Here is a 24,788-nt window from a genome sequence, read left to right as displayed (position 1 = left end):
AAGCATTGACAACAGACAAGTCTTACTGATGGCGTTGAAGGTAAAGCTACATTTACATTTTAGTCATTTAGCAGACGCTCTTATCCAGAGCGACTTACAGTAGTGAATGCATACATTATTGTTTTCTTTCCGTACTGGTCCCACGTGGGAATCAAACCCACAACCCTCGTGTTGCAAACACCATGCTCTACCAACTGAGCCACACGGGACCACTACAGACGATACCTACACAGCAGTCTGTGTATGTGGATAAAATGCTCATTGCAATAGGTTAAAAATAATGTAATTGTTTAAAGTTGTTTGTACTTGTTAAGAAAGGGAAATACAAAAATAAGGACATATTAAGACATTACATAGACATTGCATAAAATATATTGTGTGTGTGTGTTAACGTGTGGACAAGGATTGACGGAGAAACAAAAATGTGCAGATAAAAAGTTCATTTGGGTGTGTTTGTGGCTCAGCACCTTAACAATCCTGTATAATTGACTTAGTCCACCGGCGGGTGTAGCAGGCTCCCCTTTTCTCTCTGCTGACCATGTGAGTATCACTTTCATCTTGACTAGTCTTCTCTGAGTCACTCACACAGGTAAGCTTTGAATTCATCGATGTATGTCTTGTTTCCGCATCACAGTCCGTGTTGATATGCATTTGCCCTGTAAAGGACACAAGGGGGGACTATTTATTTCACCTTGAAACATAACATGTGGAACGCCAAGAGCAATGCCGTCTCCAAGGAAATCCTGGAAGACCTGAAGCTCAGCACCAAGTTCACCCATTGGTACAAGAACTTCCAGAAGTCATGTCCCACAGGACATATCACACCCAAGGAGTTCAAGGTCATCTACAGCCACTTCTTCCCCAAGAGCAACACCCAGACATATGCGCAGGTCGTCTTCCGAGACCAATGATGACAGCACTCTGGACTTCAAGGAGTACATCATTGCACTGCACCTGACATCCACCAGGAAGCTGGAGTGGACCTTACATTTACATTTTAGTCATTTAGCAGACACTCTTATCCAGAGCAACTTACAGTAGTGAATGCATACATTTCATACATTTTTCCCCGTACTGGTCCCCCGTGGGAATCAAACCCACAACCCTGGCATTACAAAGACCATGCTCTACCAACTGAGCCACACGGGACACTGTTCAACTTGGACAAGAATGGATACATCACCAAGTCGGGAGTGATCGAGATCTGCAGCATGATTGGGGGAGGGGAAGCGGAGAGTGGATGGATGGGTGGATAAATAGACAGATCAATAGAGATGACATGCATGTGTCATGACGTTGCCCTCTCTCTGGGAACAAGGAGCAGAGTTGACCCCCTCCCCCTTGCACCATCCCCTTACCTACCTCTCCCTACCCAGGCCCTGTGAAGGCGGTCGTAAAATTCTAAAGGAGAATGTCCTGCCGCATGGCCCAGTTGAGACAGAGAGGGGTTTCATAGAGAGACAAAGGAAATTCTTCCAACTCACAGAATTGGGGAACCAAATGACATTTATGTTCTGGAGAAGGTATAAAAGATCGGTGAAGAATCCAGCTACGAACTGGTCCGCTTGGTACAATTTTGTGATGATACTCATTGGAAACAATAGTGCCATATTACCATACTAAGATTTATATAATAGCCTCAGCTATGGGACTTGGTTGTATACAATGATTTAATAAGATTGAAGCTATTTGGAATATGTTGAGAGGCTATGTACTGATGTTAATGTGATAGAATTGTATTTCTGTTCAAAGCTTAACTCAGTCATCGGCACGCCCCCAGTGACACAAACAAGACCTGGCGTCATGAGACAGCCTTTTTCTGTCATTCCGAATAAAACCCCCACCCAGGGTTACTTTCTTCAGACCAGGCCTCCACTCCATTACGAGTTGGCCAATAGGTTTGACCATACATTCTTCTACTGAACTTTAACCATACCACGTGGTTAAACTATCGATACAGAATAAGAACAAGTCTTTGATATTAAGTACTAGTCTGCAGCTAGAATTCGGTATCATTGAATGCGAAGACCGACGAAACATCCATTCTATAACGACATTAATGAATGTCGCTTTGAAAGATCCATTCTAACCGAGAGAGAGAGAGCGAACGCGGACAAAAACTCTCCAACAGGACAAAAACTCTCCAACAAGGATCCCGACGACACACTGAGCGTAAATATATATTGATTGCAATTGTTCCCGAATGAGTGAGTGTTCATGTGCAAAGGATAAGCATATCAATTGTTAATATTTATCAACTCTGTAGGGTCTTCTCAGCTGACCCCCCCTTGTTGGTTTAACAAGCCGCCATGCCGGTTTAGCCCACTAGGGCACATTACTCTACCAATTCTTTGTGACGATAATTAGTGTTTGTATACTTTCTGTGAATTACTTTGTTTAGTAAATAAATGATTTTAAGACAGTTGATGTATGGATGACTTAGTAAAGGCTGGGTTCGTGCCGATACAACAATTTACGACGTTTGGAATGAGACTGGACGCGAGGTAAAATACACCATTTAAACCAGAAGATAATCGGCCTATACTATAATATAATATAATATATAATGTTATAATATAGGAAAGTTATATTAGGAAAATTATAACTTTGTAATCTGAATATTTTCCTTGGTGCCCCGATCTCCTAGTTAATTACAGTTAAACGATTAATCAGTTTAATCGTGTGATAATAATTACAGGGAGTTATTTTGATAAACATGTCTTCAGTTAATGGTGCCCAAAGACACGACACATGTTAGAAACTAATGCTGTTGACGGATGCTTGTCATCTAAATCCAAACTAGCCTTAAACTAAGCCTCTGTATTGACACTGAGGGGTTAAGGTTTAAGGTTGTGTGAGGTTGATTCTGGTCATCAAGTATCATCTGGTTGTACTACTTGTTGAGCTACTTGGTGATTGAGATGGGGGAGGGGCTGTGGTTAGGGTCTCAGGCAGTATGGAGGAGGGATAAGCCTCAAGCTCTGTTTTAGCTTCTAAGATGTAGTACTTGTCCCCTGAACAGATTCTCTGACATTTCTACCCACAAACCTTCTACCCAGAAGTGGGCGATTCTTATATCAAGGGCTCTCAGCCATAGGATAATTAAACACTTTATAACATGAGCAAACTAAGCCAAAGAATGTCATGTTCAATCAAAAAAATTGTGACTTTCCATTTGACAAAGAAAGTGGTAACACCAAAATCTCACAATTCATTGCTTTGGTGCCTCGCTCCTGCTATGGAGGCTCAGGTAGCATTATAGTGACCTGGAGGCTGCTGTAAATTGTTTTGCCTCAGTGATAGTGTCAATGTCCCTGCGGTGCAGATTCATTCTGACACTGATACCATTCCACTGCAGCGTCTGACTGTATTCACCGGACCCATAGTCAGCTCCCCATCACTTAGGTAACCAGTTGTGTACTGAAGGTGGTCAGAATGAATGAGCTGTAAACAATTAAACATGACCTAGTACTGAGGTTAAACTAAAAGTGTGTAGGAGGGAGGGAGGGAATTAGGGAGGGAGGGAGGGATAAACAGTGTCTTAAAGACTTAAAGACACATCTCGTTGTGTCCTGGGCTGCAGGTCATGATGCACGTAACACTCACTGTGCAATTATCTCCCATGGCTGTCTGGAAGTAAATGTGTCAATTGTTCAAACGTGCAAAGGCTGTTGAATACTAAAATCGTGAATGATGTTTTAGGCCAAATGAAAATGTTTTTTTAAACCTACCATTTCTTATATGGCCCTTCGATCTGGATATATGCTAAAGAATGACAGTGAGTTTGCCCACCCTGTAGTGATCATGGTGAAGTGTACAATATTGCCAACCAATATCTGAACAGTCAGTGCTTTGCCGTGTAAATGTGACCAATGACAAACACCACATACTGTATTTTGCTGGGGTTAATAGTGGTTTACATACAGTACCGGTCAAAAGTTTTAGAACACCTACTCATTCCAGGGTTTTTATTTATGTAGACTATTTTCTACATTGTAGAATAATAGTGAAGACATCAAAACTATGAAATAACACATATGGAATCATATAGTAACCAAAAAAAGTGTTAAACAAATCAAAACATATTTGAGATTATTCATAGTAGCCACCCTTTGCCTTGATGACAGCATTGAACACTCTTGGCATTCTCTCAACCAGCTTCATGAGGAAGTCACCTGGAATGCTTCCGGGTTTGGAGGGGGTAGTCGCACTTCGCTTCGCTCCACAGGTAATATTACATTTCATTACATTACAACGGTTTGATTTGTTTGATCTGAGCATTTATTTTCTTAGCTAGCTACATAGCCGTCTTTGTATCAAAGATAATTGAGTAGTTTAGAGTAATTATCGAGTAATTATCGAGGTTAGCTAGCCAGCCAGCTGTTTTCGTCCTCCTAACTTAGTCAACACTGCTAGCTAGCCAACTAGCCAACTTCTACCGACTAGCAGCACTGTAGAAACTATTACATTACAACGGAACGACTTGATTAGTGTAGTGCTAGCTAGCTACATAGCTGTCTTTGCTGTATTTGTATCTAAGATAATTGTGTAGTTTAGAGTAATTTATCGAGGTTAGCTAGCCAGCCGTGCCACGACGCCGTTGTCCAGACTTAGTCAACACACCTAGTCATCATCAAACCCACTGCTAGCTAGCCAACCTTTACTGACTAGCAGCACTGTAGAAACTAATACACTACAACGGAACGATTTGACTAGTGCAGTGTTAGTTGTCTTTGTCATAGTTTGATAATTGTGTAGTTTAGAGTAATTTATCGAGGTTAGCTAGCCAGCCGTGCCGCGACGCCGTTGTCCAGACTTAGTCAACACACCTAGTCATCCTTAAAACCCACTGCTAGCTAGCCAACCTTTACTGACTAGCAGCACTGTAGAAACTAATACACTACAACGGAACGATTTGACTAGTGCAGTGTTAATTGTCTTTGTCATAGTTTGATAATTGTGTAGTTTAGAGTAATTTATCGAGGTTAGCTAGCCAGCCGTGCCGCGACGCCGTTGTCCAGACTTAGTCAACACACCTAGTCATCATCAAACCCACTGCTAGCTAGCCAACCTTTACTGACTAGCAGCACTGTAGAAACTAATACACTACAACGGAACGATTTGACTAGTGCAGTGTTAGTTGACTTTGTCATAGTTTGATAACTGTGTAGTTTAGAGTAATTATCGAGGTTAGATAGCCAGCTATTTTCATCCCCCGCGACGCCATAGTTGCTTTTGTATCATGTTAAGGTGTAGTACTGAAACTATCGAGGTTACCTAGCCAGCTACACGTTCAAACAAAGTCAACAACGCAGCCACTGCTAGCTAGCCTACTTCACCAGCCAGCAGTACTGTATCATCTTTGTCATTTTAGTCAATAACATTTTTGCAACGTAAGCTTAACTTTCTCAACATTCGAGAAGTGTAGTCCACTTGTCATTCCAATCTCCTTTGCATTAGCGTAGCCTCTTCTGTAGCCTGTCAACTATGTGTCTGTCTATCCCTGTTCTCTCCCCTCTGCACAGGCCACACAAATGCATCACACCGCGTGGCCGCTGCCACTCTAACCTGGTGGTCCCAGCGCGCACGACCCACGTGGAGTTCCAGGTCTCTGGCAGCCTCTGGAACTGCCGGTCTGCGGCCAACAAGACAGAGTTCATCTCAGCCTATGCTACCCTCCAGCACCTCGACTTCTTGGCACTGACGGAAACATGGATTACCACAGATAACACTGCTACTCCTACTGCTCTCTCCTCATCTGCCCACGTGTTCTCGCATACCCCGAGAGCATCTGGCCAGCGGGGTGGTGGCACTGGAATCCTCATCTCTCTCAAGTGGACATTCTCTCTTTCTCCCCTGACCCATCTGTCTATCTCCTCATTTGAATTCCATGCTGTCACAGTTACCAGCCCTTTCAAGCTTAACATCCTTATCATTTATCGCCCTCCAGGTCCCTTGGAGAGTTCATCAATGAGCTTGACGTCTTGATAAGTTCCTTTCCTGAGGATGGCTCACCTCTCACAGTTCTGGGTGACTTTAACCTCCCCACGTCTACCTTTGACTCATTCCTCTCTGCCTCCTTCTTTCCACTCCTCTCCTCTTTTGACCTCACCCTCTCACCTTCCCCCCCCTACTCACAAGGCAGGCAATACGCTTGACCTCATCTTTACTAGATGCTGTTCGTCCACTAATCTCATTGCAACTCCCCTCCAAGTCTCCGACCACTACCTTGTGTCCTTTTCCCTCTCGCTCTCATCCAACACTTCTCACTCTGCCCCTACTCGGATGGTATTGCGCCGTCCCAACCTTCGCTCTCTCTCTCCCGCTACTCTCTCCTCTTCCATCCTATCATCTCTTCCCTCTGCTCAAACCTTCTCCAACCTATCCCCTGATTCTGCCTCCTCAACCCTCCTCTCCTCCCTTTCTGCATCCTTTGATTCTCTATGTCCCCTATCCTCCAGGCCGGCTCGGTCCTCCCCTCCTGCTCCGTGGCTCGACGACTCATTGCGAGCTCACAGAACAGGGCTCCGGGCAGCCGAGCGGAAATGGAGGAAAACTCGCCTCCCTGCGGACCTGGCATCCTTTCACTCCCTCCTCTCTACATTTTCCTCTTCTGTCTCTGCTGCTAAAGCCACTTTCTACCACTCTAAATTCCAAGCATCTGCCTCTAACCCTAGGAAGCTCTTTGCCACCTTCTCCTCCCTCCTGAATCCTCCTCCCCCCCCCCCCTCCCTCTCTGCGGATGACTTCGTCAACCATTTTGAAAAGAAGGTCGACGACATCCGATCCTCGTTTGCTAAGTCAAACGACACCGCTGGTCCTGCTCACACTGCCCTACCCTGTGCTTTGACCTCTTTCTCCCCTCTCTCTCCAGATGAAATCTCGCGTCTTGTGACGGCCGGCCGTCCAACAACCTGTCCGCTTGACCCTATCCCCTCCTCTCTTCTCCAGACCATTTCCGGAGACCTTCTCCCTTACCTCACCTCGCTCATCAACTCATCCTTGACCGCTGGCTACGTCCCTCCCGTCTTCAAGAGAGCGAGAGTTGCACCCCTTCTGAAAAAACCTACACTCGATCCCTCCGATGTCAACAACTACAGACCAGTATCCCTTCTTTCTTTTCTCTCCAAAACTCTTGAACGTGCCGTCCTTGGCCAGCTCTCCTGCTATCTCTCTCAGAATGACCTTCTCGATCCAAATCAGTCAGGTTTTAAGACTGGTCATTCAACTGAGACTGCTCTTCTCTGTGTCACGGAGGCTCTCCGCACTGCTAAAGCTAACTCTCTCTCCTCTGCTCTCATCCTCCTAGACCTATCTGCTGCCTTTGATACGGTGAACCATCAGATCCTCCTCTCCACCTCTCCGAGTTGGGCATCTCCGGCGCGGCCCACGCTTGGATTGCGTCCTACCTGACAGGTCGCTCCTACCAGGTGGCGTGGCGAGAATCTGTCTCCGCACCACGTGCTCTCACCACTGGTGTCCCCCAGGGCTCTGTTCTAGGCCCTCTCCTATTCTCGCTATACACCAAGTCACTTGGCTCTGTCATATCCTCACATGGTCTCTCCTACCATTGCTATGCAGACGACACACAATTAATCTTCTCCTTTCCCCCTTCTGATAACCAGGTGGCGAATCGCATCTCTGCATGTCTGGCAGACATATCAGTGTGGATGACGGATCACCACCTCAAGCTGAACCTCGGCAAGACGGAGCTGCTCTTCCTCCCGGGGAAGGACTGCCCATTCCATGATCTCGCCATCACGGTTGACAACTCCATTGTGTCCTCCTCCCAGAGTGCTAAGAACCTTGGAGTGACCCTGGACAACACCCTGTCGTTCTCTACTAACATCAAGGCGGTGACCCGATCCTGTAGGTTCATGCTCTACAGCATTCGCAGAGTACGACCCTGCCTCACACAGGTCCTAATCCAGGCACTTGTCATCTCCCGTTTGGATTACTGCAACTCGCTGTTGGCTGGGCTCCCTGCCTGTGCCATTAAACCCCTACAACTCATCCAGAACGCCGCAGCCCGTCTGGTGTTCAACCTTCCCAAGTTCTCTCACGTCACCCCGCTCCTCCGCTCTCTCCACTGGCTTCCTGTTGAAGCTCGCATCCACTACAAGACCATGGTGCTTGCCTACGGAGCTGTGAAGGGAACGGCACCTCCGTACCTTCAGGCTCTGATCAGGCCCTACACCCAAACAAGGGCACTGCGTTCATCCACCTCTGGCCTGCTCGCCTCCCTACCTCTGAGGAAGCACAGTTCCCGCTCAGCCCAGTCAAAACTGTTCGCTGCTCTGGCACCCCAATGGTGGAACAAGCTCCCTCACGACGCCAGGACAGCGGAGTCAATCACCACCTTCCGGAGACACCTGAAACCCCACCTCTTTAAGGAATACCTAGGATAGGATAAAGTAATCCTTCTAACCCCCCCCCCCCCCCCCAAAGATTTAGATGCACTATTGTAAAGTGGTTGTTCCACTGGATATCATAAGGTGAATCCACCAATTTGTAAGTCGCTCTGGATAAGAGCGTCTGCTAAATGACTTAAATGTAAATGTAATGTAATGAATGCATTTCAGTTAACAGATGTGCCTTGTTAAAAGTTAATTTGTGGAATTTCTTTCCTTCTTAATGCGTTTGAGCCAATCAGCTGTATTGTGACAAGGTAGGGGTGGTGTACAGAAGATAGCCCTATTTGTCAATTTTATGACAAGAACAGCTCAAATAAGCAAAGAGAAATGAGAGTCCATCATTATTTTAAGACATGAAGGTCAGTCAATCCGGAAAATGTAAAAAAACGTTGATAATTTCTTCAAGTGCAGTCGCAAAAACCATCAAGCGCAAGGATGAAACTGGCTCTCATCAAATCAAATCAAATGTATTTATATAGCCCTTCTTACATCAGCTGATATCTCAAAGTGCTGTACAGAAACCCAGCCTAAAACCCCAAACAGCAAGCAATGCAGGTGTAGAAGCACCTCTCATGAGGACCGCCACAGGAAAGGAAGACCCATAGTTACCTCTGCTGCAGAGGATAAGTTCATTAGAGTTACCAGCCTCAGACTGCAGCCCAAATAAATGCTACAGTGTTCAAGTAACAGACACATCTCAACATTAACTGTTCAGAGGATACTGCGTGAATGAGGCCTTTAATGGTCGAATTGCTGCAAAGAAACCACTACTAAAGGACACCAATAAGAAGAAGAGACTTGATTGGTTTTGTGCTTAGTGGGACTATAATTTGTTTTTCAACAGGACAATGACCCATCACACCTCCAGGCTGTGTAAGGGCTATTTGACAAAGAATGAGAGTGATTAGAGTGCTGCGTCAGATGACCTGTTCTCCACAATCACCCAACCTCAACCTAATTGAGATGGTTCGGGATGAGTTGTCATCAAGGCAAAGGGTGGCTATTTTGAAGAATCTAAAATGTAAAATATGTTTTGATTTGTTTAACACTTTTTACTACATGATTCCATATGTGTTATTTCATAGTTTTGATGTCTTCACTATTGATCTACAATGTAGAAAATAGTAAAAATGAAGAAAAACCCTTGAATGAGTAGGTGTGTCCAAACTTTTCACTGTTACTGTATATTTAAAAAAAAGCCTAAATCCTCAACAAACCAAGTCTGTGTGAACTGTAAATGGGAACAAGCTGCTGATGATTTGTCAGTTGGCACCAGTCCTTAGGCTCTAATCTTCTTTAAGCTCCATGTTTACAGTTGAAATGCTGAAATGTGATTTAGTGGTTTTTGTACCACCATTCTTCTCTCCAAAATGTTATTTTGATTGCTTACAAGCCATGGGAACACAATGCGATTTAATCAAAACTAAGGTTCAGATGGGAAGCATATTTATAAATGGTAGTTACTAACATTTGAAATCCCTCGAAACCAACATATTTTCCCTGAACGTAAATATTTGTAAATGTTCATGTTAATGGTATATGATTATTTCATACATTTACATTGTTCATGAAGGAATGCGGTGTGTGTTTTTGACAACGCTTCGGAGCGATGTTTTCTTTATCCTTACCTGTAAAGATTATAACTTGATTGTTTCATAGTACAACCATCAATGTTCCACAGTAATCTCTCTTTTAAAATGTTCCCATATAAACTTTAATCAGGCCTGGGATATGGTTTTGTGAGAAGATTAAAAAGAACAGGATGGGGATGTTCTAAGGATATGTTCTCACTGCAGTGATCTGGTGTTTATAGTTGATGTAGGGTGAGAGAATTTCCGTGACATCCTTTCACAAACACTTTACAACAAGAGCCGCTTGTATTGAGCGTACGTCTCAAAGTAAAATGGTTCCATGATTTTTGAAGTATTCGGCACAATTGGTTTTGCGTATTTGTCAGTAACTCTCCCATGTTACAGAATAACTGATAGCTGCCGATGCCTATTTCAGCAACAACAAAAAAAACACCTGTTTCAAATAAACACGAGGTCTAAATTATTTTTTTTAACGATATTACCATGGACACAGCTCTGATATTCCCATGGTCATGTGCATTAAAAACATTTTTACAAAATTCTGTCATTGTTGCCAGCCATCACGCCACCATAAAGAAACACGACATCACCGGTATCGTTCTTCATGGTGTTGAAGGGCGAAACGGGGGGTATGATAGGCAGTCTAGTCGTTGATCTGCGATGGATTTGTTGTTAACATTTTTATACTGGTCATACGGGTCACAATAAACAGTGTGGTAGTCTATTCAAAACTGTACTGAGCAAAAGCTATACCATATTTAGTCCCTCCCTGATATTTGACTGATCCTAAACTATGCCCCTTGTGTATCCAACAGGCTATTTTCAAGCTAATTCCTAAGGACGATAACACACTGGCCCAACGACGATAACACACCGGCCCAACGACGATAACACACCGGAGAAGAGGGCCAACAAACTCTGGTCATTTTTTGAGAAAAAGTCAATGGTGAGAAAAATAAATTATTGTTTAATGTGATTTGACATTTGAACTGTAATATAAACCTGTTGATGATGATTCCTATCTGTTTCTTCCTCTTGCTCTCTCTCCTCACCTCAGAGCGAGTTACAGACGGAGAGTTCATCACCGGTGTGATGAGGATGCGCTTCGCCTCATTCAGTATGCTAATAAATTCTGTTGCCTCCGGTCTACATTCCTAGCTTGGTCCCAGATCTGTTTGACCCATAGGACCATAGGAGTTGACAATAGGAGTTGGCAAGACAGCACAAACATATCTTGGTTCAGGCTCCTACATATACTTAAACTGGAAATAAACCAATCCTCCATCTTTAAGACAATGGAAAATCATATGCTTGATTTTCTAAATATTGAGCATGGGCGACGGAGAGGAACAAATGGTGCAATTTGAGGACATGTGTCGGAGAGTAGTGCAGGCACTGGAGATGGGAGTGAGAACAGATGTTGTTGATGTTTGTGTGCGTCTGTATGTTGTCTTTTGTGTGTGTATGTTTTGTGTTGTATTGTTTGAAGAAAAAAACGATAAAATAATAATAGCTATATAATTTTTGGACTTGGTATTTAACTTGAGAAAGGCTTAAGAGTATTGAGAGCTGTTACAAGGGGTTTGCAACGCATGGTGTTTGCAACGCCAGGGTTGTGGGTTCGATTCCCACGAGGGGCCAGCACGGAAAAAATAAAATGTATGAAATGAAATGTATGCATTCACTACTGTAAGTGGCTCTGGATAAGAGCGTCTGCTAAATGACTAAAATGTAATGCTATTCATTAGCTAATCATTCGTTAAATATTTTTGAAATGTGTATCAATGAAGCAATAATAACAAAGGGAGTGCAATCAAAGATAACGTTTTAGAGAATGTGTTTAAAATGTAACTTGTAAAGACATGAGTCCTGATACCAGCAGACAAAATCTAATATGAAGGTCAAGGGTTAAATACTGTAAACTCACACAATGCCAACTACGATACAAGTCTTTATGACATTTACCTCATGAAATCTCTTCTCTTTTTAAAGTAGAAAGAAACTTGGTAAAATTTGTTGAAGCTACTTTACTCAGAGTTTGCCGCTGTTATTGAAGGATAAGGATTATTGTGCTTTTCAATCAGTTTCTTTGACTTAATATTACCCTCTGAAAATGATAGACACAAACTTTATAGAAGTGCAAACGCTTCGACTGAAAGTATTGCTGAACTAGTGTTTTCTCTGTCTGTTGGAGCTTGGTTCTCACTCATTTAATGTGCAAACCTTTTCTTTTGATAAGATGTTGACTTTATGAAAGATTTGTCATGAACTTTAGATTCCATTAGCTTCAAGCTTCATTAGATAAAAATGTCTCTAGCAGTTCTTAGAGAGCTGGGGTGTATGGGAAGGCAAAATCAAATCTGTCTATCAGATGATTATTTGTCTTTGTGTTTGATTGTGTTATTTGTGTTTTACCCCTCTGTTTTTGCAAACAATTCGTTTTCTGTTTTGACTCCAAATAATTATTGTGAGATAAAGCATTTCACTTCAAGAAAAGTTATTTTAACGGTTGATACATTATTAAAAGAAATTGCTATTTTCTGATTGGAAATGTCAACATTAAATTCAGAATCGATCCATACAACATATAAACTCTTGTCAAATACATTCCTTACAGTATTGTCATACTACTTACATTGCTGATCATATAGGCTAATGTTGCATAATTCCTATCCTCTTTTTTTATTTACATTCTCTGTCATTTACTACATACACTACATGATCAAAGTATGTGGACACCTGCTCGTTGAACTTCTCATTCCTTGTTCAGCTTAAGGTGATATACAGGTCAGGGCTCTGTGCAGGCTAGTCAAGTTCTTCTACACTGATCTCGACAAACCATTACTCAAAACTGCATCAAAAATTCCCAGACACCACACCACTGTGTGAGAGGTGCAAGCAGGATGAGGGGACGTTGACCCACTTATTTTGGACATGTCCTAAGTTACATGCTTACTGGGCTCTCATTTTTGATGACTTATCTAAAGCCTTCGATAGAGTTATAGCCCCAGACCCATTGATCAGTCTGTTTGGTACAGTTGATGGGAATAACCAGGAAGGGAAGGCTGTTCTCTATTAGCCAAAATGCTCGTATTGCAATTTTGGAAATTGGAGACTGTACCTAGGGAAAGGAAAGGGGAATAACTAGTCAGTTGTCCAACTGAATGTATTCAACTGAAATGTGTCTACCCCTGTGAATCAGAGAGGTGCGGGGGGCTGCCCACGTCTTCGGTGCCCGGGGAAATCGACCTACCTTTGTCCTCTAAATTTGCCATCCCGTTCAACACTACAATGATTGTCAATGTTTGTTTCTCTTGTCTTCTTTTTTTATTGGAAAATAATAAACATATTATAAAAAAAAAAGAACATCTCATTCCAAAATCATGGGCATTAATATGGAGTTGGTCCCCCCTTTGCTGCTATAACAGCCTCTTCTGGGAAGGCTTCCCACTAGATGTTGGAACATTGCTGCGTGGACTTGCATCCATTCAGCCACAAGAGCATTAGTGAGGTCGGGCACTGATGTTGGGCGATTAGGCCTGGCTTGCATTCATCCTAAAGGTGTTGATGGGGTTGAGGTCAGGGCTCTGTGCAGGCTAGTCAAGTTCTTCTACACTGATCTCGACAAACCATTTCTGTATGGACCTCGCTTTGTGCACGGGGGCATTGTCATGCTGAAACAGGAAAGGTCCTTCCCCAAATTTTTTCCCCAAAGTTGGAAGCACAGAATCATCTAGAATGTCATTGTGTGCTGTAGCATTAAGATTTTCCTTCACTGGAACTAAGGAGCCAAGCTCGAACCATGAAAAACAGCCGCAGACCATTATTCCTCCTCCACCAAACTGTACAGTTGGCATTCTGCATTGGGGCAGCTAGCGTTCAAACCCAGATTCGTCCGATCGGACTGCCAGGTGGTGAAGTGTGATTCATCACTCCAGAGAACGCGTTTCCTTTGCTCCACAGTCCAATGGCGGCAAGCTTTACACCACTCCAGCCGACGCTTGGCATTGCTCATGGTGATCTTAGACTTGTGTGCAGATGCTCAGCCATGGAAACCCATTTCATGAAGCTCCTGACGAACAGTTATTGTGCTGACGTTGCTTCCAGAGGCAGTTTGGAACTCGGTAGTGAGTATTGAAACTGAGGACAGAGGATTTATACGCGCTTCAACACTCGCCGGTCCCGTTCTGTGAACTTGTGCGGCCTACCACTGGTGCTCCTAGATGTTTCCACTTCACAAAAACACCACTTACATTTGACTGGGGCGGCTCAAGCAGGGCAGAAATTTGACGAACTGACTTGTTGGAAAGGTGGCATCCTATGACGGTGCCACGTTGAAAGTCACTGAGCTCTTCAGTAAGGCCATTCTACTGCCAATGTTTGAATATGGAGATTGCATGGCTGTGTGCTCAATTTTACACACCTGTCAGCAACGGGTGGGACTGAAATAACCAAATCCTCCAATTGAAGAGGGTGTCATTTTGTGTATATATATATATATATATATATATATATATATATATATATATATATATATATATATATATATATATATATATATGAATATCCCTACAGACTTATAGAGATGACTGTCACACACATCAATCCATCCTTCCCTAGACCCTCTCTCTCTCTCTTTGCCCTTGTTCTTCTGACTGGGGAGATTATTGACATAATCTTCTGTCAAGCATCTGTTTTAACTTCCAAAGCTCCCTGTATTTTTATGTAATCTTTGCATCACTGTCTGTTTAACTACAAGATCACGTCATCTCTTTCTGGACATCAACCGGTGACATTGAGACAGTCGTCCCAACCGACAATGCCCCGGATTCATCCAGTTTAATTACAACTGGCATGACAACAGAGACTCAGAGAAAATCCCAATACTATGTCATTGACATGAGACAGTTTCACTTTTTTTTAACCACTTTTATTCACAATGTCACCACAGTTACTATCAATATCAGGATAGTAATAACATGGTTACCATCAATACAATAAAAAGTATATATAATATATATGTTAAATGTGGCCAATGCCAGGCATTTCTTAGCGATTGTCTCTATTGATCTCTACCCAGACAATACATGTCAATCTCTGTGTATGGTTTTACAGAGCTTTATCTACTCAGATTTCATTTATGGGTTGAGGTACTGAAATCAAGCACAGTCCAGGGGTTGAGGTACTGAAATCAGGCACAGTCCATTTCACAGTTCAATCCAAAACATGTAAAAAATAAAAAGACAAAAATAAGTTTCAGGTGGCTAGAACCTCTTTTTAACCTCTCCTCCTCCCTTCCCTCAGCATCTCTCACAGTCCTCTCCCTCCATCTCCTCCCTCTCTTCCCTATCCATGGCATCCTCAATCTCATCCATCTCTCTCTCGCAGTCCTCACACCCCTTTGTCCCACAGCCACCAGCCATCATCACCAGCCCTCTGTGATCTGGAACCCCCGGATTGGGGTCGATCAACGCCCCCTGCTTGCAGTGCTGGAGCAGGCTGCTGACTGAGCAGACGCCCCCGGCCGCCTGCAACACCTCGTCGTACGAGGGTGCCTGGATGGCCGCCCGGGCCTCCTCCAGACGAACGCGGGTGCGGTGCTTCATCTCTATCAGCGTCTTGGTGTAGGAGTTGAGGGTGAAGACAGCCGCCGCCATGCAGCAGCTGAAGGAGATCCAGGCCAGACTGAGGGTAAGAGAGAGAAAGGATGGTAGGGCCGTGGTGGTCATTGGCTATGAATAAGCTGTAAATATGGCCTAGAAGTTTAAAATATGCTGATATCCGTTAAATACTGAGGGGTCCAGAATTAATGGATCCCTTGATAAAGATAAGCAAAAAACACAGTATAAAATAAACAATACAAATACTGTGCTGTATTGTATGCTCACTTTTTTTGATTATATTGTTTTATACTAATACAGTTGCTCAGAATTTTTTTATTTTGTCTAAGAATTAATACTAAAAAAATTATTAAATTATTGGATCCCTTGTTTTCAATACTCCAGTACCCTCCCCTTGCGTTGATAAGGTCACTGGGCCTTTTTCTCAAATGTTTTATGAAATTGGAGAACACATTGGGAGGGATGTTAAACCATACAGGTATATTTCCAGATCCTTGATATCCTTATTCTGCTCTTATGGACTTCCCTCTTCAATTCAAACCATAGGTTTTCAATGGGGTTCAAATCCTGAGACTGAGATGGCCATTGGAAAATATAGATTGTGTGGTCAATGAACCATTTCTTTGTGGATTTGGACCCCTATCTTTTTTAGATTTGTTCTAGTTGATAAACAAAATCTCTTTCTCTGAGAAATTGTATTAGTATAAAATACAACTATAAAAAATAAAATAAAAATAGCATACAATATAGCTCAGCATTGTATTAATTATTTTAGACAGGGTTTTTTGCTCATCTTTATGAAGGGATCCAATAATTCCAGACTCCACGGTTTTCAATTGGACTGTGGTTAGAAAATGCTTAAGCCAACGGTTGGAGACAGTGCCTAGGTAAACAAACCAATCCTGGATTGTAGTATCTCCATGTCCAAAGACTGCTTTCAGTGTAAGGGAACAAAATAAGCAATTTTGTAATTTGGGTGAACTATGCCTAAGGTAATACTTACACAAATGACCAGCCGTAGTCCCAGGTCTGTGGTCTCCAATCTTTTGGCCCAATGCTCACAGTCATCTGGAACACTGTGGTGTACATCATATGAGCCACCATCCCCATCAGACCTGAGAGAGAGAGAGAGAAAGGGGGATGAAGTGTGAGAAAGAGAGAAAGGGTGATTTATTTGCTGACAATCTCTTAATTTATTTGACCAACATCAAATAATCAATGCTTTACCTTGAGAATATTTTTACAGAATGCTCAAAATGCCTTGCTATAGATGATTTTGGTGATAAGACAAAGTTCTGCTCGTCGTGGCTGTCTCACCTGAAAGGACAGTGCATATTGCGGCAAAGGCGTTGATCTTGAGAGCGTACATCTCCTTACGGGCACAGAGACACAGCACCTCCACCCACATGAGGAGAAAGCCCATGGCCAACAGGCCTATGTACGCAAACTCTGATACTACTGACAGCCACAGCACCCCTGTGAGTGAGTGAGTGAGTGAGTGAGTGAGTGAGTGAGTGAGTGAGTGAGTGAGTGAGTGAGTGAGTGAGTGAGTGAGTGAGTGAGTGAGTGAGTGAGTGAGAAATAGATTGAGGAAGAGAAGAGAGCGATAGAAAGAGAGAAAATGAAGATTGGAGAGAGGTAGAGCGAGAAAAAGTTGGCATAGAGTGCTTATTTGACTTGACAACCCGCAATTTAATGGTGACGTATTAGCTTCGCCTATATCTACTTTCAATGAACACAAACCTTGTGTCTCTCCTGGAGTCAATTCAATGAAGCTCCGGCATTTCTCCTCTGTAAGACAAATACAATGTGATTAGCAACAAATACAACTTAAGTCAGTATATTCACTTGTACTGTATCTTTTAGGGCCTTGTCAAGGAGATTGACATACTGATTTAATTTAGATCCCTTGAGTGTCTGTTGTGAGATCTTAAAATAGTGCTCCAATTGGCATGGGTAATCGGAAGGGGACACTTTCTGTAGTAGAATAAGCCACATTGAGAGGGAGAACTCCACCAGATGTTCTCTATCTAGGGTCAAGACAAAAGCTCTAACTCTCCCAATCTCTACAGTGATTATGCTAATTAGTCCTAAGGCGACATGGAAAGACATTCCTTTGAGTTTTACTTCACAGACTAGAGCTTACATTGCCAACATTAAAGATTATTCAATTATTAACAGAGCACCCGCTTGTGATAATTTACTTCTAAATAGCCTTGGTTGATTAGGGACTATCCCAGATCAGTGAATGCGTATGGTGTTAAAGCAACCAGTCTTGCAGAGATAGATTGACAGTGGAACAGCAACACAGCCACATTCAAAGATATCTATCAGCAATTGCCATTGTATATCAACATTATAGTGCATTCTAATAACTAGTGTCCAGTCATTATTGGGGTTCCACAAGGCAACGTCCTAGGTCCGACTCTATTGTAAGACTTTACTCAATCAAGGTTCGGTAGATCAACAGCCTAAAACAAGAGCTGTCTCCTGTTTTATTCACTTTCCAATTAAGTTCTCCGTGTCAAGCAATTACTGGCTAAGGCTAGAGATTTATTTTACATTTTAGTCATTTACGAGATGCTCTTATCCAGAGCGACTTACTTAGTGCATTCATTCATTATAGCTAAGTGAGACAACCACATATCACAGTCATAGCAAGTACATTCATTGAGGAGATTGGATCTTACAGTGCAAGAACCAGGCATCATTAGGTTCTTGGGATGAAGGCTACTTAACCCCCATTTCTATAAAGGTAAAGCATACTCAAACAATTGCCTGGATAAAGACCCAATGCTCACCCTCGTTGTGTGCCTCGCAGGACAACCAGAAACCTGTGTGGAAGTAGCGCAGCATGTACTTGTCCTCGCCTGTCTCCCAGATGTAGTGCACTGCGTTGGCGAGGGCCTTTTTCTGAAGCCTCGCCTCCTCTTCCTTTTCCAGGGGCGACAAGGTGATGTTGTTTGACGGCTTCTTAGGGTCCAGAGTGGGACTCTCTGAGGAAAAGAGAGGGTAAGAGGGTCATTGGGACAGGAAAGGTTGGACAGTTTTAGGCGAAATATATGCGTCTAGTCTACACACCGTACTACTGTAATTGTTTTCTACAATAAACTCCAGAAACACATCTTCAAACCATGTTTCTCAAAGGCATTTCAAGACCATCATTTAATATTCTTCAGGGACAGAGGTCAAAAGTGCCCATGAGTCCATAAACCGCTCCCTAGTGTCAACTGAATGAAGGGGCAACAATCTACAGCTGTTTTTTACGTAATCTACCTTATGTAGAAAATCGCATATTCCATGGCAATAGGCTTAGACAACAATGTAATCCAGATATTCAACAAAGTTTGAGATGACATACATTGGACTGTGTCAACAGACCTCCGTGTGCCTTCTGTAAAAAGCAACAATTCTCAGTGTCAGGATTCATGTTCAGGGGTTGGTTCAACGTGGGTGAGTCCACAAGTACAGAGCGAGGGAAACAAATCATTATTTATGTACCGGGCTCCACATTCATTCTTGCACAGGTGAATTATTTCCCTACCTGTGGTGTAGGGCTGGCTGTCGTTCTGGCCGCAGTTCTTCAACTTGACTGGGGAGAGGCAGAGGGGCTTGGCAACTTTGTGGGTCCCCTCGCACCAGTATGAGGTGCAGAAGGCCAGGATGGACAGTGCCAGGGCCAGTGAGGTCAGGGACAGGGAGAGCAGGGAGCGGTTGCATCGTGACATGTTCTCCAGCATGGTGGTTTATGGGTGTGGGGGGCGAGGGCCACTGCTAAGAGAAATAGTGGCCCTCCGATGGAGAGACAGGTGGGAGAGAGGTCGGGGAGAGACAGGGTGTCTCAAGAGGAGCTTGAGACGAATGGTGGTGAAACAGGGTGATGGGGCTGGTTAGAGGACGGGTACAGGGATGACAGATGACAGATCAGCTAGAGCGAGGGCAGTGACAACGATGAGGGGGGGGGGGAACTGTGTGGGATGGAATGGAGCGATATAGAGTAGATAAAGGGGGATTGACAAAGGGATGGTATGGCAGTGTGGGATTAGGAAACTGTGAGAAAATGATGGGATGGAAGAAGTAGAAGAAGAGGGCAATAGAGCGGAGGATTTATTCACCGAGCCAGATGGATTGGATGAGGGCTAGCTAGCCTCTGTCACCTTCTTCAATTAGTCCTTTCGATATTCCTCCACCCCTTTACACGCTGATCCAGCTGTGGTCCCGCAATAACAATTTGTGATGATTAATTTGCAAATCAAAGCGGTCATTGAACTGAGGCAATCAGGCAGAGAGCTTTTGAGCTTTAGATTTGGGAAGAAAAAGTATAATAAATTAATTTCTTACATTTGACGTCCATATGCTACATCCCATATTTCCAGTGTTTGACATGGATTTGTCATGTGTTCGCTGGTATACAGCTGTGTCCTGGAAGATAAACATTTACATTTTTACCACGTTTTATACAACCCCTAATTATTTTCTCCCGTCTCCTTTCTTTTTCTCAGGAAACATTCTGTTCTTCCCGTGCATCTCGGCTTTCTTAGGAAGATTGTGATTTGATATAATGATTAGTCTACCTCTCTGTTGACCCGTAATCCTCATTAATCTGTGTTAATCTCCCTGTACTAAATCAATCTGTTTAATCCCACGCTCGTAACGTCTGTCCAACCACCTATAGAGCAAGACAAATAATTTGGATTAGTGTCGGGAGGAGTAATTAAGGGGAAACAATCTACAGAAAGCACTGGTCTTGATGTAATCTTTATGTAGGAACATTTCATATCACATGGCAATAGGCTTAGACAACAATGTAATCCATATAGTCAGCAAAATTTGAGATTACATATTGTATATACATTGGACTATGTGGATTACGTAAACAGACCATTATCATCATCGATGACAATCATCATCATCATCATCTCATCGTCACAACAATCTTTATCATCATCATCACAATCTTTTTCATCATCACAATCATCCACACAATCGTCATCCTATCATCGTCATAATTGTCATCATATCCTGTCATCACAATCTTTATCGTTGTCACAATCTTCATAATCACAATCTTCTGCATCATCACACTCATCATACTATGCGGATGGTTTAGTGTACTGGTCTGGGCTGCGTTCAGTACAATTTACGTTCTGGAACGTTCAATTGAACAGAAAAGGTACTTAAAACCTCTTACATCTAGATGTTCCGCTAGCGGAACGCCTCGCCAATATCCAATGATAGAGCGTGGCGCGAATTACAAACTCCTCAAAAATCCCAAAACTTCCATTTTTCAAACATGACTATTTTACACCATTTTAAAGACAAGACTCTCCTTTATCTAACCACATTGTCCGATTTCAAAAAGGCTTTACAACGAAAGCAAAACATTACATTATGTCAGGAGAGTACCCAGCCAGAAATAATCAGACACCCATTTTTCAAGCTAGCATATAATGTCACAAAAACCAAAACCACAGCTAAATGCAGCACTAACCTTTGATGATCTTCATCAGATGACACTCCTAGGACATTATGTTATACAATACATGCATGTTTTGTTCAATCAAGTTCATATTTATATAAAAAAACAGCTTTTTACATTACCATGTGATGTTCAGAACTAGCATACCCACCGAAAACTTCTGGTGAATTTACTAAATTACTCAGAATAAACGTTCACAAAAAACATAATTATTTTAAGAATTATAGATACAGAACTCCTTTATGCAATCGCGGTGTCCGATTTTAAAATAGCTTTTCGGTGAAAGCACATTTTGCAATATTCTGAGTAGATAGCTAGCCGTGATGGCCGGGCTATTTTGACACCCACCAAGTTTGGTACTCACCAAACTCAGATTTACTATAAGAAAAATTGGATTACCTTTGCTGTTCTTCGTCAGAATGCACTCCCAGGACTTCTACTTCAACACCCAATGTTGTTTTGGTTCCAAATAATCCATAGTTATATCCAAATAGCGGCGTTTTGTTCAAGACACTATCCGAAGGGTGACGCGCCGGCGCATATCGTGACAAAAAATGTCAAAATATTCCATTACCGTACTTCGAAGCATGTCAAACGCCGTTTAAAATCAATTTTTATGCGATTTTTCTCATAAAATAGCGCTAATATTCCGACCGGGAGACGTTGTGTCCGTTCAAACACTGAAAGAAGAAAATGGTGTCTTCACTTGCACACGCGCACCCGTGTCATTGTTCTCAGATCGACCACTTTCCAAATCCCCTACTGAGGGGATTTGAGGGGCCTTCTGAGAGCCTATGGGAGCCTTAGAAAATGTCACGTTACAGCAGAGATCCTCTATTTTCCATAAAGAGGCTATAGAAGGACAAGAAATGGTCAGAGAGGGCACTTCCTGTATGGAATCTTCTCAGGTTTTGGCCTGCCATATGAGTTCTGTTATACTCAGACACCATTCAAACAGTTTTAGAAACTTTAGGGTGTTTTCTATCCAAATCAAACAATTATATGCATATTCTAGTTTCTGGGCAGGAGTAATAACCAGATTAAATCGGGTATGTTTTTTATCAGGCCGTGAAAATACTGCCCCCTATCCTAAACAGGTTAACGACCAGTTCAAAAACAAGGAGGGGTTGGGAGATGGGGAACGCAGTCAGCATGGCCACTGCCCTTTAAATACGTCACACATTGCTTCAAGCCACACCTCGCCACACCCACCAAACAGGAGCAAACATACCTCAAACTCTGTTCAAGAACGTTTTGGGGAATCGTGTTGTTCTGAACAAACTGTTCAGCAACGTAGCAAACGTTCAAGCGAACTGAACGCACTTCTGAGGTCTGTCTTGACCCTTTGAATGATTATTGGATACTTTAGAGCAGGGATCATCAACTAGACTCAGCCGCGGGCCGATTTGTTCTTGAGCGGATGGTCGGGGGGCCGGAACACAATTACAAATCATTTGTAGACTGCAAATTGACCGCAAAAAGACCAAACAGATAAAGTATAATACTGCATTAATGAATCACTTTAACCTTGCTTACCATCACATTTTTCTCTATTATGCGTGGGAATACTTGGGAACAGATTTCTTATATTAAAATCACTTGGGTCTTATTTCCTGGTGTTTTTACTGTATTTAATGTTCTACAATGAAACAAAAAAAAGTTATTTTTTTTGTTGCTCAGAAAACTTGTGGGGACAAATTCCGTACGCGAACCTTGCTTTAGGGAATAATCATTGAAATATTAATCCATCTGTGTTGATATGGTCTTTATGTAAAATAGCAATCTGACAAAGATAGCAGAATGACAGATGTTTGTGTATTTTTATTTAATCTGGCGACATCTGCATCAGTCCATCTGCATACTTTACCACTATACACTCCTTGAAAAAAGGTGGCAAAAAAGGTGCCAAAAAAGGTGCCACCTAATATGGTTATTCGGCTGTCCCCATAGGAGAACCCGTTGAAGAACCCATTTTGGTTCCAGGTAGAACCCTTTTGGGTTCCATGTAGGACCCTGGACAAGAGCATATGCTACATGTAAAAATGTAATAAAAAGACGACAGCCAAAACCTTTTTGGAACCCTTTTTTCAAAGAGAGTAAAGCTGTATTGTTGACAGATTGGTTTGTCAATTGCGGCACAAAATAATGACAGATTATTCCTCATTACAGTAAAACGAGGAGTTAATCAGACTCGGGTATTTCATTTATCCCATCATGATACCAAAATATTTCAACAATTACAATATCCTTCAAACATTGTACATTTTCCCCAAATAAATTCCAAATCGGTAAGCGTTTCAACAAAACGTTTGTTGAAAACTGTCAATCAATATCTCCTTCCTAAGAGTCTCATACATATTAACTCCAGATACTCCGGCAAAAAAAATGTTTTTATACTTGACTCGAAACCGGAAAATATTTGCAGCAGTCTAGGAACCGCATCAATTTAATGCGTAAACCAAAGAAAAGCTCCTATCCCCATTGTCCAGCAATATGATTAAATATGACACAGCCACACAATCACACACGCAGATTCATTACCTGTAATAGCTGTGCCTAGATTTGAGTTCAAATGGCCATACCAGTTGTATTTTCTCTGTGCTGCATATCACCAGGCTTTCCATTGAGTCCTCGTCCACCCATACGGTTGTACAATACATGCATGAAAGTTACTGAACGGATGTTCGTGAATGAAGCTAAAAAAAATGAAACTGAAGCAAAAAAAACATACCATATAAGGCCTTCAGAGACATCGACCCTCTACACTCTGTCCTCTCTACCAGATTAACTTTCTTCACCTTTTCTCACTCTCTCTCCCTCTCTACCTCACGCTTCTGCCTTTCTTGGGTGAGTTTCTATCACAAACCCACCCAGATTTCACTTAATCCTCACAAACCCATCTGTTACTTTCTCTCCCTTTTCTCCCTATATATATATATCTATCTATCATCCATCGTCACATTCTCTCGCTCTCTCTCCCACCATTTCTTACACTCCACTTTAAGCAAATCCATGATCCTACTTTGTAGTTCATTACATAATGATTAAGGGTCATGTGTTGTTCTATACTGTGTGTCTGTTTGCCTCCGGGGAATCCCCATCTTGACCCGGATGACGAGTCACCGCCCCGCTTTCCAAAGGTCATGCCATACTCTGAATGAGGAGCGGAATTAGAGAATGTACAGTATGTGCACCGCTCAGCCCCTCACGTTCATCCCGTCGTTCGGAGTGTTCAAGTTATGTAGCATACTCATCAACACTGATCCACCCAATCTCCCTTCGACCCAGCAATCTCTACTCCGTTTAGATCACTCCCCTTCAAACAGCTGTTCCTCAAATGGTGTCCACAAATTACTTTGAATCATCACGATTTTGGAGAGGAACTGAAAGAGTGATGTGAGCGACTGAATGAAAATAATTGAAATTGGGCTTTAGTATTGTGGCGCACATGCATGTATGTGCAAACTAAAAAACGGAGATACAACGCTGTACTGGAGTGACTGTAGTGACAGATGTTTCACCAGCCCTCATGTGGCCATTTGTAATAGGTACCAATCACTGATGTTGATTGAGACAAATGTGGCTTGAGCATAGGCCATACACCACAATCAAAAGAGATAACAGGCCATGATGGAGACACCTCAAAACAAGAAATGTCAACAAAAAGAGAGAATTTGCCCAT

The 24,788-nt window shown here is 42.6% G+C and overlaps 1 protein-coding gene and 1 pseudogene across 1 annotated transcript; one reads left to right on the top strand and one right to left on the bottom strand.

Annotated features, from left to right (window-relative positions):
* The first annotated feature begins 704 nt into the window (after nucleotides 1-704).
* LOC106570166 (visinin-like) lies at nucleotides 705-13,272 on the top strand (annotated as a pseudogene).
* A 1,722-nt stretch (nucleotides 13,273-14,994) lies between these two features.
* Nucleotides 14,995-24,697, bottom strand: LOC106570009 (germ cell-specific gene 1-like protein). The gene is made up of 7 exons (XM_082961128.1): nucleotides 19,969-24,697; nucleotides 19,172-19,837; nucleotides 18,429-18,623; nucleotides 17,371-17,418; nucleotides 16,945-17,103; nucleotides 16,631-16,742; nucleotides 14,995-15,691 (listed from the first exon to the last, which is right to left on the bottom strand). Exons 2-7 carry the CDS (start codon nucleotides 19,365-19,367, stop codon nucleotides 15,307-15,309), a joined length of 1,095 nt encoding a protein of 364 aa, XP_082817254.1. The 5' UTR covers nucleotides 19,368-19,837; nucleotides 19,969-24,697; the 3' UTR covers nucleotides 14,995-15,306.
* Between the last annotated feature and the right edge of the window lie 91 nt (nucleotides 24,698-24,788).

This window comes from Salmo salar, chromosome 14 (genome assembly GCF_965601325.2).
Source record: "Salmo salar chromosome 14, fSalSal1, whole genome shotgun sequence".
NCBI lineage: Eukaryota > Metazoa > Chordata > Actinopteri > Salmoniformes > Salmonidae > Salmo > Salmo salar.
This window is presented reverse-complemented; position numbering and strand designations above follow the sequence as displayed.